This window comes from Telopea speciosissima, chromosome 2, assembly GCF_018873765.1.
Source record: "Telopea speciosissima isolate NSW1024214 ecotype Mountain lineage chromosome 2, Tspe_v1, whole genome shotgun sequence".
NCBI lineage: Eukaryota > Viridiplantae > Streptophyta > Magnoliopsida > Proteales > Proteaceae > Telopea > Telopea speciosissima.
The window spans coordinates 22,072,087-22,086,887 of NC_057917.1; the positions used below are offsets into that span (position 1 = coordinate 22,072,087).

The window sequence follows — 14,801 nt, forward strand, 5'->3', positions numbered from 1 at the left end:
TTCATATGTCCTACAATTAGAGGACAATGCACATCGGCTCCATCAAAATATTAGTTGGGTCAATCTTGGATGGCACAATAATTATTATTAGTAGACACTTGAGTCACTTGATAACTAGTTGACTTGTATTAGGAGAATATATTGATGTCATTGAAATTATGTACTTAATATTATGACTTATGAGTCATTTATTTTATGTTAGGCAAAGAATTTCCTTGTTTAAATTGCTTATTAATTATTATATCCTCTAGTACTTAAAGTCTAAAACAATGTGCATGTGTAATTAACTAAGTTATACATTAGAATTCGACCGTATAATGCCAATCAAGGGTGTAAATTTGGATTTACACCATTTTGGGTAGCTATAATTTGTAATTTGAACATTCACATGTGTTTATGTAGCCTAAAATAGGGTTTCCATGAAGTTTTAGGCCTAAATTTGGCCTAAAATCTATTGAAATGACCAATCGAAACCTTGCAAAAAAACTATCATATTTCGGTCAAAATATCCAAAATTTTGAGTATTTCGGATATTCGATTAGACCGAAACACCAAAACGAAATGAGATTTAAACCTTGTCTACAACAAGGTGGTGCAAGCATGGTTTCAGGAATTGAAGATCATCCTGGTGAATTGACTGATTTGGAACAAAATAAGTTGTGACCAATCCAACCGATTTCTCTATTCTTCTATTTTTCCGGCCAATTCTAACTGATTCCGGTTGATTCAGATAGTAATCAACCACTAATGTGAGCACACTAATAGACATGTATTCCAAGTGTGGAAGACTGGATATGAACCAAAATCTTTTCAATAACCTGCCTTTCGAGAGCAATGTCATCTGACAATCCAATTTGTATTCAATATCCTCAAACTGATTACATGTGATCATAGGTTTTATATACAAGTAATACGACTCTTTGTAGAGATCTTGTTGAACTCTACTTACTATACAAAACCAATACAATGTGAACCTATATAGAAGCAATCCAGATAGGATCCACCACTTAAGGAAACAGATCCACCACCTATAGAAACTGTGGACAAGCTGGGATAAGCACGGCCAGCTGTAGAGCTGGTTCGGTTGATACATCCCGCAAGCGGAGAATTCGGCTGGTCATATCTTCAGATTTTCATATAAAAATTGGAACATGGATGATGAAAGGCCATTTGTAAAAATGCCGACCATCTGAGCATTAGTTGAAATAAATTGTACAGATAGTTTCGGCTTGGCCACCTTGTCACAGACGAAGTGGAAGTCAATCTCCAAGTGCTTAGTGGACAAATACGTGGCTCCAATGTTGTCACACCATAACACTAGAGGTTTTTGTAAGTGAATGTCAAGCTCTTGAAAGAGGGACAGTAACTAGACTAATTCAGCAGCAGCATCAACCGCAGCCTTATACACGGCCTTCGTAGAAGAATGTGCCACCGTGCGTTTCTTAGGAGCAGACTAGGAGATTAAATTTGTACCAAGAAAAGCAATGTAGTCATCTATAGATTTACGATTAGAGGAGTCACCTGCCAAATCCACATCGGAGAAGCCTTGAAGTTGAAGAAGAGAACTGCGATCAATAAGTAGACCATGAGCGTTGGTCTGTTTGAGATAGCGGATGCTTGACAAGAGCCCAGTTGTCCTCCATCAGGGTGTGCATAAATTGACAAGCTTTATAATTGCATAGGCCACATCCGATCTGGTCCAGGTGATGTACTGTAAAGCACCCACAATGGAACGATAGTGGGTGGCATTCGAAAAAGGCACAGACCCCATGGCCGTCTGCTTAGATGTAGTGGCAATGAAAATCAACACATACTTACAATCGATCATTCCTACTTTATGGAGCAGGTCAGTGATGTGACGATGTTGACAAAGAAGTAAACCCCGATAATAAGGAATCACCTTCACCCCTAAGAAAAAAAAGCAGAGGATCAAGGTCCTTAAGGAAAAATTCCCTGGAGAGGCTTCCTAAAAGAGACTGGTCACCAATATATCATAAACGTACACTAGGACATAGGTGATGATTTGTCCCTGAGTATACATGAATAGAGAGGGGTCGGTCTGAGAAGCAGAAAACCAAACACTACAATAAAAATTGTCATAAACGATGAAACCACGTCTTCGGTGCCTGTTTCAACCTATAAAGTGACCGGTGCAGTTTGCATACATGATCTGGGTGAGACGACTCAATAAAGCTCGGGGATTGAACCATGTAAACCTCCTCATGGAGAATGCCATGGAGGAAGGCATTTTGAACATCCAACTGGTGAATTGCCCGACCACAAGAAATGGCCAAGGAAAGAATAGTGCGAATGGTGGTAGGTTTGACCATAAGACTGAAGGTTTCACTATAATCAATTCCTTCCTGCTGGTGAAACCCTTTGGCCACAAGTCTGGCCTTATAATGCTCAAGTGTGTCATCAGACTTGTGTTTAACTCTGTACACCCATTTACAACCAACCAAATTATAGAGAGGATTCGGCAGGACAAGTGTCCATGTACCATTATGGACTAAGGCGTTGAATTCATCAGCCATGGCAATTCGCCATTCAGGGTGCTTGTTTGATTGAGTGATGTAAGTCGATTCCTGTGGTGTAGAGGGACTGGGGGCAGTAAGGTGAAGTTTAGGGTTTTTGCGTGGCCAAAGGGTCATGGGATGACTTTTTGGTGGAGTCGGGCCAAATGAGGATATGGGGGGGAGATGTGAATCAATGGGTGGGGCAGCAACCTAAGTATAAAGGTCAGCATCTAGACAGAATCAAACATGAGAAGTGTTGTGTGATGGGGAGGTGGAGGGTGGAGACGGTAAGGTAATGGAACTGGAAGGGGGTGATGGTGGTAGAGGGTGTGAAGGCATGAGAGCTGGAAGGGCAGGGGGAGCGTGGAGGGGTGCCAATGTCCATGGTGAGAGGGGGGGGAGGATGGAACAGGACCAAGAATATAGGAGAATCGACTATTAAAGGGAAAATGGGATTTGTTGAAGCGGACGTGACAATCAATATAGTACTAATTGCTGGTCAAGTCTAGATAGCAATATCCCTTGTGGGAGAGATTGTAACCAAGAAATACACAGGGAGAGGAGCTGAATTCCATCTTGTGAATGTGGTAAGGTCTAAAATAAGGAAAACGTAGACAACTGAACGTATGGAGGAAAGAGGAATCGGGAGGACAACTGGTTACCAGTTCAAACAAAACACCTTTGGTTACCATGGAAGGCATGTAATTAATTAGGGACATTGCAGTCTCAAAGGCAAAGTGCCAATACTATTGGGGAATAGAACCCTAGGCAAGAAGGGTGAACCCCATCTCCACAATGTGGCGGTGATGACGTTCAACGGCCCTTTGTTGCTCATGGGTGTGGGGGCAAGAAATACGGCGTTGAATGCTTAATTTTTCAAAAAAAAGCAAGGTAAAGTATGGTATTCACCACCTTGTTTATGCTAGGCACATAAAGAACATTAAAAAGAGAAAAAGAACGATGGGGGTAGGGCAATTTTGAAGAACCAATATTGGTGATGGGAAGTTCCTTACCGTTTTTGACGTGGAGTGGATATGGTCCAGTCTAAATGTCATAAGAAGAGAGTGAATGGAGATCAGGCATTTCATGGTGAGTAAACTCGTGTCAAGGTACCAGGTAGATTGGTGATGGGCTAGTGGTGGCGGGTGAGGGTAAGAGTGATAGACACTTGGTGGGAGGAGGCCAATATGGAGCCTGGGATGGGGATGGAGAAGCGGGGTAGGTATGATAGGAGGACGGGGGCTGGTTAGGGTTACGACAAAAGCAGTTGGAGGTATGGTAGTTTGTTCGGTTGTAGATGGAATACCACAGGCGACCACCATAGCCACAACCAGTGCGACCACGAGAGCTATTACGGTCATTGGTGGGAAGGCGTATGGTGTCAGGAGAGGAACCATAAGAAGACTAGAAACTGGCGATATTGGCGGAAGGGGCGGCCTCACTGGATGAGGCATCAACATTTGCAAGTTTCTGCTGAATTGTGAACGAACTCATGACTCAGAAGGAAGGAGTAAAGCTCATCATATGGAACTGGTACAGAGCGTTCGATAAGCATAGGGATCACCTCTCTAAAATCATAGCAGAGCACACAAAAAATGTAAACATTAAAGTCGGCTGCCGATAAAGGGTTGCCAGTGGCGGCAAGTTCATCAGAGATATTCTTGGCCCGCTGAAGGAAAGCCAAAATACATTCTTCCGACTTGTGCATAAAGTCATGCAAAGCAAGATGCATGGATTGAATGCGCATCATAGAGGTAGATATAAAGGTTGTGAGAAGGGTTTCCCAAATGGCATGACTGCTAGTTTTTCCAATAACTAGATGGAAGACTTCATCAGAGAGTGAGGAAACAAGAAGACTACGGATAAGCACATCCTGTTGGCGCCAAACAGAGGTGGCGACGGAATCCACGGGACATGGAAGAGAGCCATCAACATAGCTAAGAAGTTTTTGGCCCTGAAGAAAGGGTTCGATTTGAGTTTTCTAGAATAAAAAATTACGGGGGGTAAGCTTAATGGAGAGATAGTGATGGATGTTGTGAATGGAGGTTAGGAATGAGGATGGAGGCAGTACTAGTGGTTGCACAAGGGCAGTGTTGGTGGCGGTAAGAGGTGAGGGTGGTGGTGGATTCATGTTATCATTGGTGGATTCAGCGGAGGGATCAGCCATGGATGGATAGGAGTGATGGATGCAGCAACTGTCGGTGAAGGAGGAGTGCCAACAGAGTTGTAAAAGAAGAAAAAGAGATGCTTGGTGGAGCTTATTGATGCTCTGATACTATGACAATCCAAATTGTATTAAATATCGTCAAACTGATTACATGCGATCATAGGATCTTGTCGAGCTCTACTTACTATACAAAACTGATACAATGTGAGCCTATATAGAAGGAATCCTAGATAGGATCCACCACCTAAGGAAATAGATTTGGCACCTACAGAAACCGTGGACAAGCTGGGATAAGCACGACCAGCTATTGAGCTGGTTCGGTCGATATCATGGAACACCATGCTAGTTGAATATTCCCAACATAGATTTGGAAGGGAAGCATTATAGATCTTATATGAACTACAGTGAGTTGGGATCACACCCAATAACAACACATTCCTTGGTGTAGCATATGCTTGTTGACATATAGGTCTCCTAGAGGAGGGTTGCAATCATTCATCTCTATGATTAGAGTATGGCAAACGTAAGGGTTGATCATAGGGGTGTCAATTCCTGGCTCGTTCGGTTAAAGCCCGACCTGATTATTAAATGTGTGGAGTTTATGCCCGACAGGTTTAATAATTGGGTGGTCCTGGTGTGGGGTCCTAGCCCATCGAGCGTCCAACCAGACCGATTGATTCCAAGCCCAACCTAGCCGGCCCGATTATAGCCCACCAAGATTGCTTGAAATTCCTAATTACCCTAAGAAACATTTTCTACTGTGTAACTTGTTTGGATGAGTAGTTGAGGGTAGAACTAGAAAGATGTTTTGGACAGATTAAATTATTTGATTATTATTTTTAAGCTTTAGGTTGATTGCCCCATACGTAAGTTCTATTGTCGAATCATTGCTATGCAGCGAGACAAAAGAAAAAGGCATCATAGGGTGTTATAGTAATTTTACTTTTGATGTCTTTTTGTTTTTTTTTTAACTGGTGCTCTACCATAAGAAACATCTAGGAAGGAAACCTTGATGCTCAAGTTATTCTTGAATAATGGATAATGGATTGATAAAAATGAATAAATAATGAACATCGTTCTATTAGCTCAGTTAAGACCGGTTTAAAGACCGTTTAGAATTAAATAGGCTCATAGCCTAGTTAAGGCTCTATTCTAGTAGCTTGAATCTGGCCTGAGGTGGACTGAGCCCGACTGAACCTGTCCAGGCCCTAGCCTGATTAGCTAAACTGGCGATCACAGTGCAAGGCTTGAGATTGGTGGAACACAGTTAGGCCCGACTAAGACCAACCAAGCCCAACCTGTTGACAACCCTAGTTGATCACTTCGGTTCTATGGTTAGTCTCGCGTGCAAATACGAAGGGCTTATGACTTTATAATGGCCATGACTCTGGAGACTAATAGGGTAATTTTGGTGCCGTCTTGGCAGGTTGCAACACCAACAAGGACTTTTTTTTTTTTTTTTTTGATGAAACAAAGTGTAATCACACAAACCACACACCAATCCCAAAAGGTTAACCGACTTTTGGGACCGTGGAATGACGGATATACACAACACACACCACACACCACACACACACCCGATGTGGGACTAAACACCAACAAGGACTTGGCCCTAAGAAGAACATCAAAGACAAATTTGAGCATTGTTAACCAATCTGCTTCTGCTCACATCATGTTATCAAGTATATTTGAGGCAGTGATGTGGAATGAAACTGCCAATGTGAGAAAAGGGAATGCAGGACAAGGCATGAAGAAACATTCAGGATGTACAGCTAAATTAAATTGAAGAACATCAAAGAAAAATTTGAGCATTGTTAACCAATCTGCTTCTGCTCACATCATGTTATCGGGTATATTTGAGGCGGTGATGTGGAATGAAACTGCCAATGTGAGGAAAGGGAACGCGGGACAAGAGCATGAAGAAAGATTCAAGATGTACAGCTGAATTGAGTTGAAGAACAAGGTATATTCCTCCATTGCAGCTGATAATGCACAAGACATGGAGATAACATGCATGAAGTTGTAACTGATTGGGGAATCAAATGTTGATGCAGGACATGCTCCCAAATCTTTGATCCCATTCTTCATAGTGATTAATAAACGAACACTGGGTAGTGAAAATACTTTGTCACACCATTAATTGCAGGGTTTATTTTCAGCATCATGAAGTGTAAGGAGAAATGAATTAATGGGTAGCAAAAATATTTGATTATACCATTAATTGTAGGACTTTGTTTAAAACATCTGTTTCTTCAACACCATGAAATTGAAATGACCGACCTTTTGGCCAGTCATTCTATGCAATTTAATTTAATAAAATAGCATACAAAAAGAAAAGAGATTGGGAGAGTTAAAGGGAGATAATACATCCCATGGCAGAGCCAGACTCACAAAAGGAAGGAATTTACATGGGGTGAAGGTTGAAAGCATCTCAAGAAGAAAGGAATGCTAAGTTGTAAGAGAACAGAGATAACCTTTCCAAAATAAGAACGAAAAAGAAAGAAGGCGCCAAAAATAAGGAATGTAAGAAAACAGATACTAGTTTGGCTAGGAGGCAGAGGTTCTATCACCATTACAAAAATCAGAAATGGGACAGGATGTATATGAAACAAGACGAGGAGACTGGTTGTAACCTTTTGGAGTGGACGGAAACTTTGGGGAGAGGTTCACAATTTCCAGTGCTTGTACCCTCAATTCCAGAGGATAGTCTGCAATGCACCCAATTCTTGGACCTGCTCCCGTCGACCATTTCAATGAAAGCTGATGCCCCAACTGATATGAACTTGCTGCCTTCTTAGAATTGATCCTTTGCAATATTGCTGTCTTTGGTACATCCGCCGCTCTTGGACTCTGGAGACCACCAGATAAAGTCCTCCTGTAACTACCACTTTTTTCAGTCTCAGCAACTTCTGTTGGTTCAGTTTGAGTAATTTCATCTGGTTTCACGGGTTGATCTTTCTCAACTTCACTGAGATCTTGAAGTTGGAGAGGTTCAGGTAATTTTGGTACCCCAACTGTGCTCCCCTTGCGAGATGATTTACGGTCATCATAATTGTCATAGTCCTCAGCAGCAGAGCGTATCTGCATAACAACAGATATCAACTCAGATTAATAACACAATAGAAATGCAACAGCAGGTGAAAGTTGTTGATGACAAACAAATTCTGCGTATAATGAGAGCAGGATCAGGAATATCTGATAAAAGCAATTAACAGATCAAAGCATCTTGATACAGATAAAAAAGAGGTTCTTCTAATCTAAAGCCTCTCAGAACCACATGATTCTAAAGCTAATCAAGCTATAATAGAATCCTAGGTTGATAATCTGTGAGACTGGCAAAAACTGCTCTAGATAACACACCTCAACTTCATCAAGGTCAACTCCATTATTCTTAAGAAAAGATAAGAAGCTGTCAAGAATATCATCCGTTGGGCGGTAATGTCCGCTATATGCTGAGATAGTCTGCAATGAGGAAACACCAGAGAATCAGATGCAGAAACGGCTATGAATTGTATTAAAAATATAAAATAACACCAGGATGACACCATGTTCCTTAAGAATTAAGGCACCTGCAAGGCTTTGATTCTTCCAGAAGGGATTAATGTGAATGGAACTTGGAAACAGAAGCAGACAGAATCAGGCGTGTCCCCATACATAAGTACAAGTGTATTGTAGAAACGAAAAACAAAAAACGAAAAGCTATAAATGATGCAAAAACAAAACGAAACAAACGGAAAGAGCAATCAAAACAACCACAACACAAGGATATATGTGGTTCAGCAAAAGTTCCTACGTCCATGGTGACATGAGAGCAGTCTTCACTACCAATGGAGAAAAGGGTTACAAGCTCTCTTCCTCAAGCCTCTATGTCTACAAAGAATACACGTTAACTCTAATAACCCCCCCCCCCCTCGCTACCAATTTATAGGAAAACAAAAGAGATACAATTTGCCGAATTACCCCTATGTAAATCATAAGGCTTTTAACAGCCCTTCAGAGGCAACCCACAACCCAAACTATAGGATACAAGACTTCAACCCTCAACATGTTTATATCTGCTCTGTCTTGAGCGAACATATGCATGCACACTTCTGCAGATATGCAAACTATTCCATTACTGAGTAGATGTGGCATTCAGACATGGATTACATACATCTGTCATAAGCCAAGTGTGGATGGATATCTCTGTGGTCCTGCATAACGTGTATCTACCAGACCCTATTTTTTCTAGAAACAAGTGGCCAAATTTGATCATGTACAACTAAAAACTGAGATGAAAGAACAATTTTATAATCATAAACTCCATAACAACTGCACCTTAAGCACTCCATTTTCTGCAACAATTCTTCCAGCTGCTAAAGTAGCCCCTCCTGCTAGGAAGCTTGAATGATGAAAAGAACCCTTCTTTTTCTGTATGGTACAACAGAATATAAGATGTGGAGGCACAGATGATAAGCAGGAGTTATAGAATGGAAAATAAACAAACCAAAAATTCTAGCGTCCATTTCAGCTCTTACCTCACCAGCATAGAATTTCTTAGAAGTACTCATCACAAAAATCCATTTTGCCCCATTCAACCCTTCACTTGTATCAAGAAGCGTTTCAGTTTGTTTGTGTATGATTTTTCCCTCAATTATGATGTACTCATAGTGCTCTCTCTCTTGCTGAAAAGTGAGATTTAAAAAATAAAAAATAAAAAAAAGGGTGGTGGGGTGGGGAGGCAATTAGGTTCCACCTTATTGCTAAAAGTTAAGCATTGAATTAAGCAGTAATGCAATCTATGTTAGTTTCAAATGGGAATCTATAATAAACTTCAAGATAGAAAATCATACAGGTCCAAGATACTTAATGCTTTGCTGTCTAAGCTTTGATCTCGGGCACTTTTTAAGATCAACCTCTTTCCCTTCTCCAATGTCCAACCTGCCCAAAGTGAATACAAGCTTTTTTAGTTTTAAATGCTTTATCTCATATCAAAATGCATGCTGCACTGCATAGGGCAGAATTCATTTTTAGACTGTAAGTAATAGGCCAATAACCAACATATAGTTATGTTTTTTTAATGAGTTGGGCTAAAATCATGACTCTTCAACTCCTACATGCCACAAGTTTCAACCTCTCAGCTCCCACTTAGAACCCTTCTGGACCTTCAAGAGCCAAACTAAAAATGCTCCACTCAGAAAAAGAAAAGAGAACAAGGAAAATCAGATTTCTAGCAGGGCATCGGGAGGTCGGCATGTGTTTAAGGAGATCAAAAGTATTCTTACCTCTTCCTTGCTAAACATAATAATAACAATATACCAACATTAAAAAAAAATGTTACTAACCAGTAGAAGAATGGCTGGCCACCTTGTGAATTACACCATTCTTCATAGTATATGTGCAGATTATGGCCATACCGGTGTCGCGGATCAATCTACACCCGAACGAAAGCAACTCGCTTGTTAAGGTGTGAAGGCAAATTAAATACAGATCATAAGGTTCATTGGACATGAATTTTTTTTAAAATGCAAAGGTGGGGGTTTAAGAGGGGGAAAATTACAGCTTCAATCCAGTGTTGAAAGGCTAATTTCTGAGCATTGGCGTTTTTGGATAAACCCTTCCCAACCTGCCGATGGTTAATTACCTAAACTGATTAGCAAAACAGGAAAAAAAAAGAACGTTTCTTTCGTTTGCATGACTAAAAATAAGTAGAGATAAATGGGAATAAAAAAAAAAAGAAAACCAAACAAATTAGTTATTTTCTATTTTAAAGAGGGAACAAACAGAGAAGCGAATAAGCATACCTTTGAAGCATTCAGGCGGACACGATTCCATCGAGCAGCTGGGGTTTCTGGTTTCAAGAAATTGAAGAAGGAAATCGTACTATGATTCAGACGAGCGAAGTCGATCGCTTGCCACCTTCATTTCAATGATCAAAAGAAAAGAACATCAGGGGCAAACACACACACACAGAATTTTCACTTCCACTTCACTTCTTTCCCTTTTAATCAATATGAGCGATAAGGTGAAAGGGAACCTACCAAAGTTCTTCGGCGACCACGGCAGTATCCGCTAACCTGCGTCGTGTGCGGTAACTCCTGTAGATTTTCTGCAGCTTCACCACTGCCGTCAACTCAGAGCTCCCATTCCCCACACCGTTGACGGTCTCTCGTGAACCTACTGACTTCAACTCTGACTCAGAACAAGCAATGAAGAACGTTTCTGAGCTCTTGCCCATAGGAGAATCCACCATGGCAGTTAAGCCTAGGTCGGGATTCGAAGGAAAATCCCTTTCAGAGCTGTCGCATTCTTGAGAGCAGACCGTCGAAGAGAAAGCAGCAAACGAGGGTTTCAACTGCGAGTTGAAACTCGCAAGAGCTGGGGTTTCGACCTCCATTGGCAAACGAAACGTTCTTTCTCTCTCTCTCTCTCCCCTCTCCCCTCTCCCGCCCTCTTTTTTTCTCTGTTTCTTCCCTTTGGCTTTCATAAGGAAGAACCAGAGGGAACGCGCTCCTCTGCTCTCTGGTAAGTGAATGTCTTTGGCTCTTTGCGTTAAAGCTCTTCAAGTCAGCATCTTTTTATAGCTAAATTTCCTATCATTTAATTTTGGTTGGTCCCCTAAACAATTAATTTTTTTATTTTTATTTTATTTTATTTTATTTTTTTGTATTTGTGGGCATGAGGACTAGGTTTAAAAATCAGGAATCAACGATGGAATCGGTCTACAGCGTATTCTGTTTTATATCCAATCAAAATCATTTGGAATCAGTGAACCCTAGAATCGCTAATTTTGGTTGGCAAAAATGTATAGAAAGAAAAAATATATATAAATAAAGTTTTTTTTTGAATTTGAGGGGAGAGATAATACATAAATCAATCATCATTGTTTTTTAATATATATTTTTTTCTTTTTTATGTATTTCTTGTCAACCAAACATAACATTAATAGAAAATAGAGAGAATCTTGACACGAATATTTAGATACAAAATGACAGAAATTAGAATCGATCTCCGTTGATTCGGATACATATGTACGGATTCCTAATCTGATTTGAAACCAAGGTTTTAAAATCTTAATCGGGAACAAAATCATTAAGAGCCAATTCGATCTAAATCGGTTTGAAAGTCAAATCTAACTAGTTCTAAGTTATTTTGTGGTGAAAATAGAATCAATTTTGGAATCGTGAATGGACCTATGAATCGATTCGATTCAAGATGAATTACGATGGAAATGATCATGAATCAACAGATTCAGATCCGATTCAATCGATCTGATTCCAATTCAGGAAGTAATGAATAGGTTTGATGGAAATCGAGATCCGTATCAGTGCATTCAGATCCAAATGCGACGATTCACCAATTAACCGATTCGATTCTCGATTCTAAAAACCATGTTTAAAACCTGAATGAGGTTGAGGAGTAATTCGAGAGAGGGTCCACGTAAATTGTCTTCTACTGGATCCCCATTTTTCTTTTTTTTTGTTTTGTTTTTGGTAGGGCTGGAGTTGGACTCCCATTTTTCCCCTCTTCGCAAATGGTAGAGGTAGGTACTAGGTACCTGCTTACTTTGTACTATTCTCCTTAATTATTATCTTTAATGGATCGACCGACCAGTTAATGACCAAAACAAAACTCCCAAAGCTTTACCACGATGGTCCGTCCTTTTTCATAACCTCAACAAAGTCACCATCTCATCTAAGAAAAGTACTCTTTCTAATTAGGTTACCTCTTCATCAGCTGGGTATATCATATGTTATTTTTTATTATAAGCTGATATGGCAATGTGATGTGGCCTATATTGCCACATCAACATTAAGATGAAAATACGCAAGTGATTTTTATAATTATCAGATAACTATCTTGATGGAAGGTAATTATCAAGAAAGGTTTTAAATCTTCCCGAATTCTTGGTTTCGATAACAAATTACACACAACTCACCATCAAAAAGTGATTGCACCTAGGGATCATCGTTACTAGAGAAGAAGTTTGCTGGTATCAAAAGGTAATTCAACAGATGTTTTTTTCACCACCTCTTCTTAAAATTAATTAGTCTTTTCTTACATTGACTATCCATTTCATTTCATAAGCCTTCCTTTCGGTCCTCACTTCAAAGAGCTTTGAGTAACTTTTATCAAAATAGATTCAATTCAACTAAGGCTCTCTTTGGTATCATCTGTAGTTTTGTATTTTATCTATTTAACAAAAATAAGAAGAATGGGAAGTGACGGATGGGATAGCAAAAGGAGGAAGAAGAAGAAGTTGGAGGAGGAGGATCGATATTTCTAATTAAACAAGAAAGTGACACTCTTACCCTTCGGTTTTGAGACCTATGAGCACGTGCTCACTAAAGCAACCACAAAAAATCAAAAGTGATTTTTAACGAAAAACGAAAAACGGCTTCCGATCTATTTTTTACTTTTGGGTTTTTTTCAATCTTTTTTAAATAGAAACAGGCTTCATACCAAACACAATCAAAAACATTTTTTAAGATAAAAATAAAAAATAAAAACTATACCAAAAATGCCTTAAACTAAAAAAGATTAATCTTACTGCATCTATAGATAAGACTTCCATTTTTTCCGATGCTCCTTCCCTTAAAAGAGAAGTTCACAGTATCCTTTTCTCCTTTCCTGACCTTAAACCGAAAAACCGAATCAGATCAGAAGGTTGAATTGTCTAGATACAATACCAAAGACTAAAAGACTTGGAATCAAACCATGAGGAGGGTTCTCCGAAATAGAGAAATTACCCAATATAATGTGTATACCATGGTTTGGTTTGATGGTTTTCCCATGCTTCTCTCTTTCCTTGACCTTTCCAAATAGAATATGATTTCAAACATACCGAGTCAGGGCATTAAAATTCTGATTCTAAGTTGGACCAGGTAAACTTGTTGGTACTCGGTATGTCCTCTTTGTCAAGTTGTCACTACTGCCAAAATTATAGGAGACAACTGGGAAGGTACGAGAGCTTACGTACGCAATGCAAAAGTTGCCAATATTTTGAACTTTTTGAGTCAACGGCTCCATATAAAGGATTGGGATCCTTTTAACATGATCTTATCGTGACTTATGAGAGTTAACGAGGGGCAATGACATCTGGGAGAATTGATTTCCATGCTCCCAGGTTTTGGATGAGTGCCACGTGCATCAGACGGAGGGTGTGCCTTCAAAGACAAAGCATGTCCATGGATTTAAAAACAGGACGGGAATTTCAAGATTTTCATCGTGAGCAGTCACGGTCACAGTCATTTTCGTGTTGGGCTTACGTACGTGAGAGTACGGGAATGGCTCATAGTCGTTCAAATGGAATCTAATCCATATGAGTCCTACAAAATGGAATCCATCTGAACGGTTATGAACTGTTCTCTTACGTTCACATACCTGAACGTGATCCTATCTCATCATTTTCATGTCTGCTACCATTTTTTGGTACATTGTGTGTGTTTTTTTAATGATGAATTATTGCTTAGGGGTACAAGATTTGGCCCAACGAATCCGAATCTGCCTTAAACCTAAACAAGGTCAGGGATGGACCTGGAAGGGATTTTCAGGCTTGAGATCGGGCCGAACCAAGATAAGGCTAAGGCTTTGGTCTTGACCTAGTTCAGCACTGCTCTATATAATTTCGTTTTTATCCTTTATTATTATGATTATTATTATTATTATTAATATTGGATGTAATTAGATGTAAGTATTCATGTAATAATTCATCAATTTATATGAGTATATTGTTGTTGTTTTTTATTCCGTTTTTCTCTGAAATCTATCGAGTTTTTACACCGTTTAAAACTTGTACCATTACATTTTCGTTTTTTGGCATTTTTTGTTTTTGCTAATTATAAGTGTAACATCGCCTAAGGATGAAAGGATCCATTACAAGAATAATAGGGGCTGGATCTAAATCTTAATCTAACCACCAAACTTTAAAAAGAAAAAGCGGATACACTAATACATGAGCCTTAGAAACAGCATGTAACTCTGCCCCAAATACAAGAAACAAATCAAAACAAAGTGCAATGGGGATGGGTAGAGAATGAGAGTTGGTAGCAGAGAGTAGGGGTTGATGGAGCGATGGGTGGGATTGGATCCCTCTATTGCGCGAGCTGTCCCAACTGCCCTGCAGTGCAGACACAAGG

General features: G+C 39.7%; 1 protein-coding gene across 1 annotated transcript; it reads right to left on the reverse strand.

Moving 5' to 3' along the window:
- Nucleotides 1-7,114: 7,114 nt before the first annotated feature.
- On the reverse strand, nt 7,115-11,059 carry LOC122650558 (IQ domain-containing protein IQM3). Its single transcript, XM_043843962.1, has 9 exons — nt 10,704-11,059; nt 10,467-10,581; nt 10,223-10,288; nt 10,008-10,096; nt 9,516-9,603; nt 9,201-9,347; nt 9,001-9,093; nt 8,044-8,145; nt 7,115-7,764 (listed from the first exon to the last, which is right to left on the reverse strand). The coding sequence occupies exons 1-9, from the start codon at nt 11,057-11,059 to the stop codon at nt 7,231-7,233; spliced, it is 1,590 nt and encodes a 529-aa protein (XP_043699897.1). The 3' UTR covers nt 7,115-7,230.
- Nucleotides 11,060-14,801: the final 3,742 nt, after the last annotated feature.

Bases quoted from the DNA above. Each gene is read 5' to 3' on its own strand.
- LOC122650558 (XM_043843962.1), bottom strand. From the start codon at position 11,059: ATGGAGGTCGAAACCCCAGCTCTTGCGAGTTTCAACTCGCAGTTGAAA. The intron at 10,582-10,703 runs GTAGGTTCCCTT...ATTGAAATGAAG, and splicing joins GTGGTCGCCGAAGAACTTTG to GTGGCAAGCGATCGACTTCG. The intron at 8,146-9,000 runs GTGCAGTTGTTA...TCCTCATTGCAG, and splicing joins CAGAAAATGGAGTGCTTAAG to ACTATCTCAGCATATAGCGG.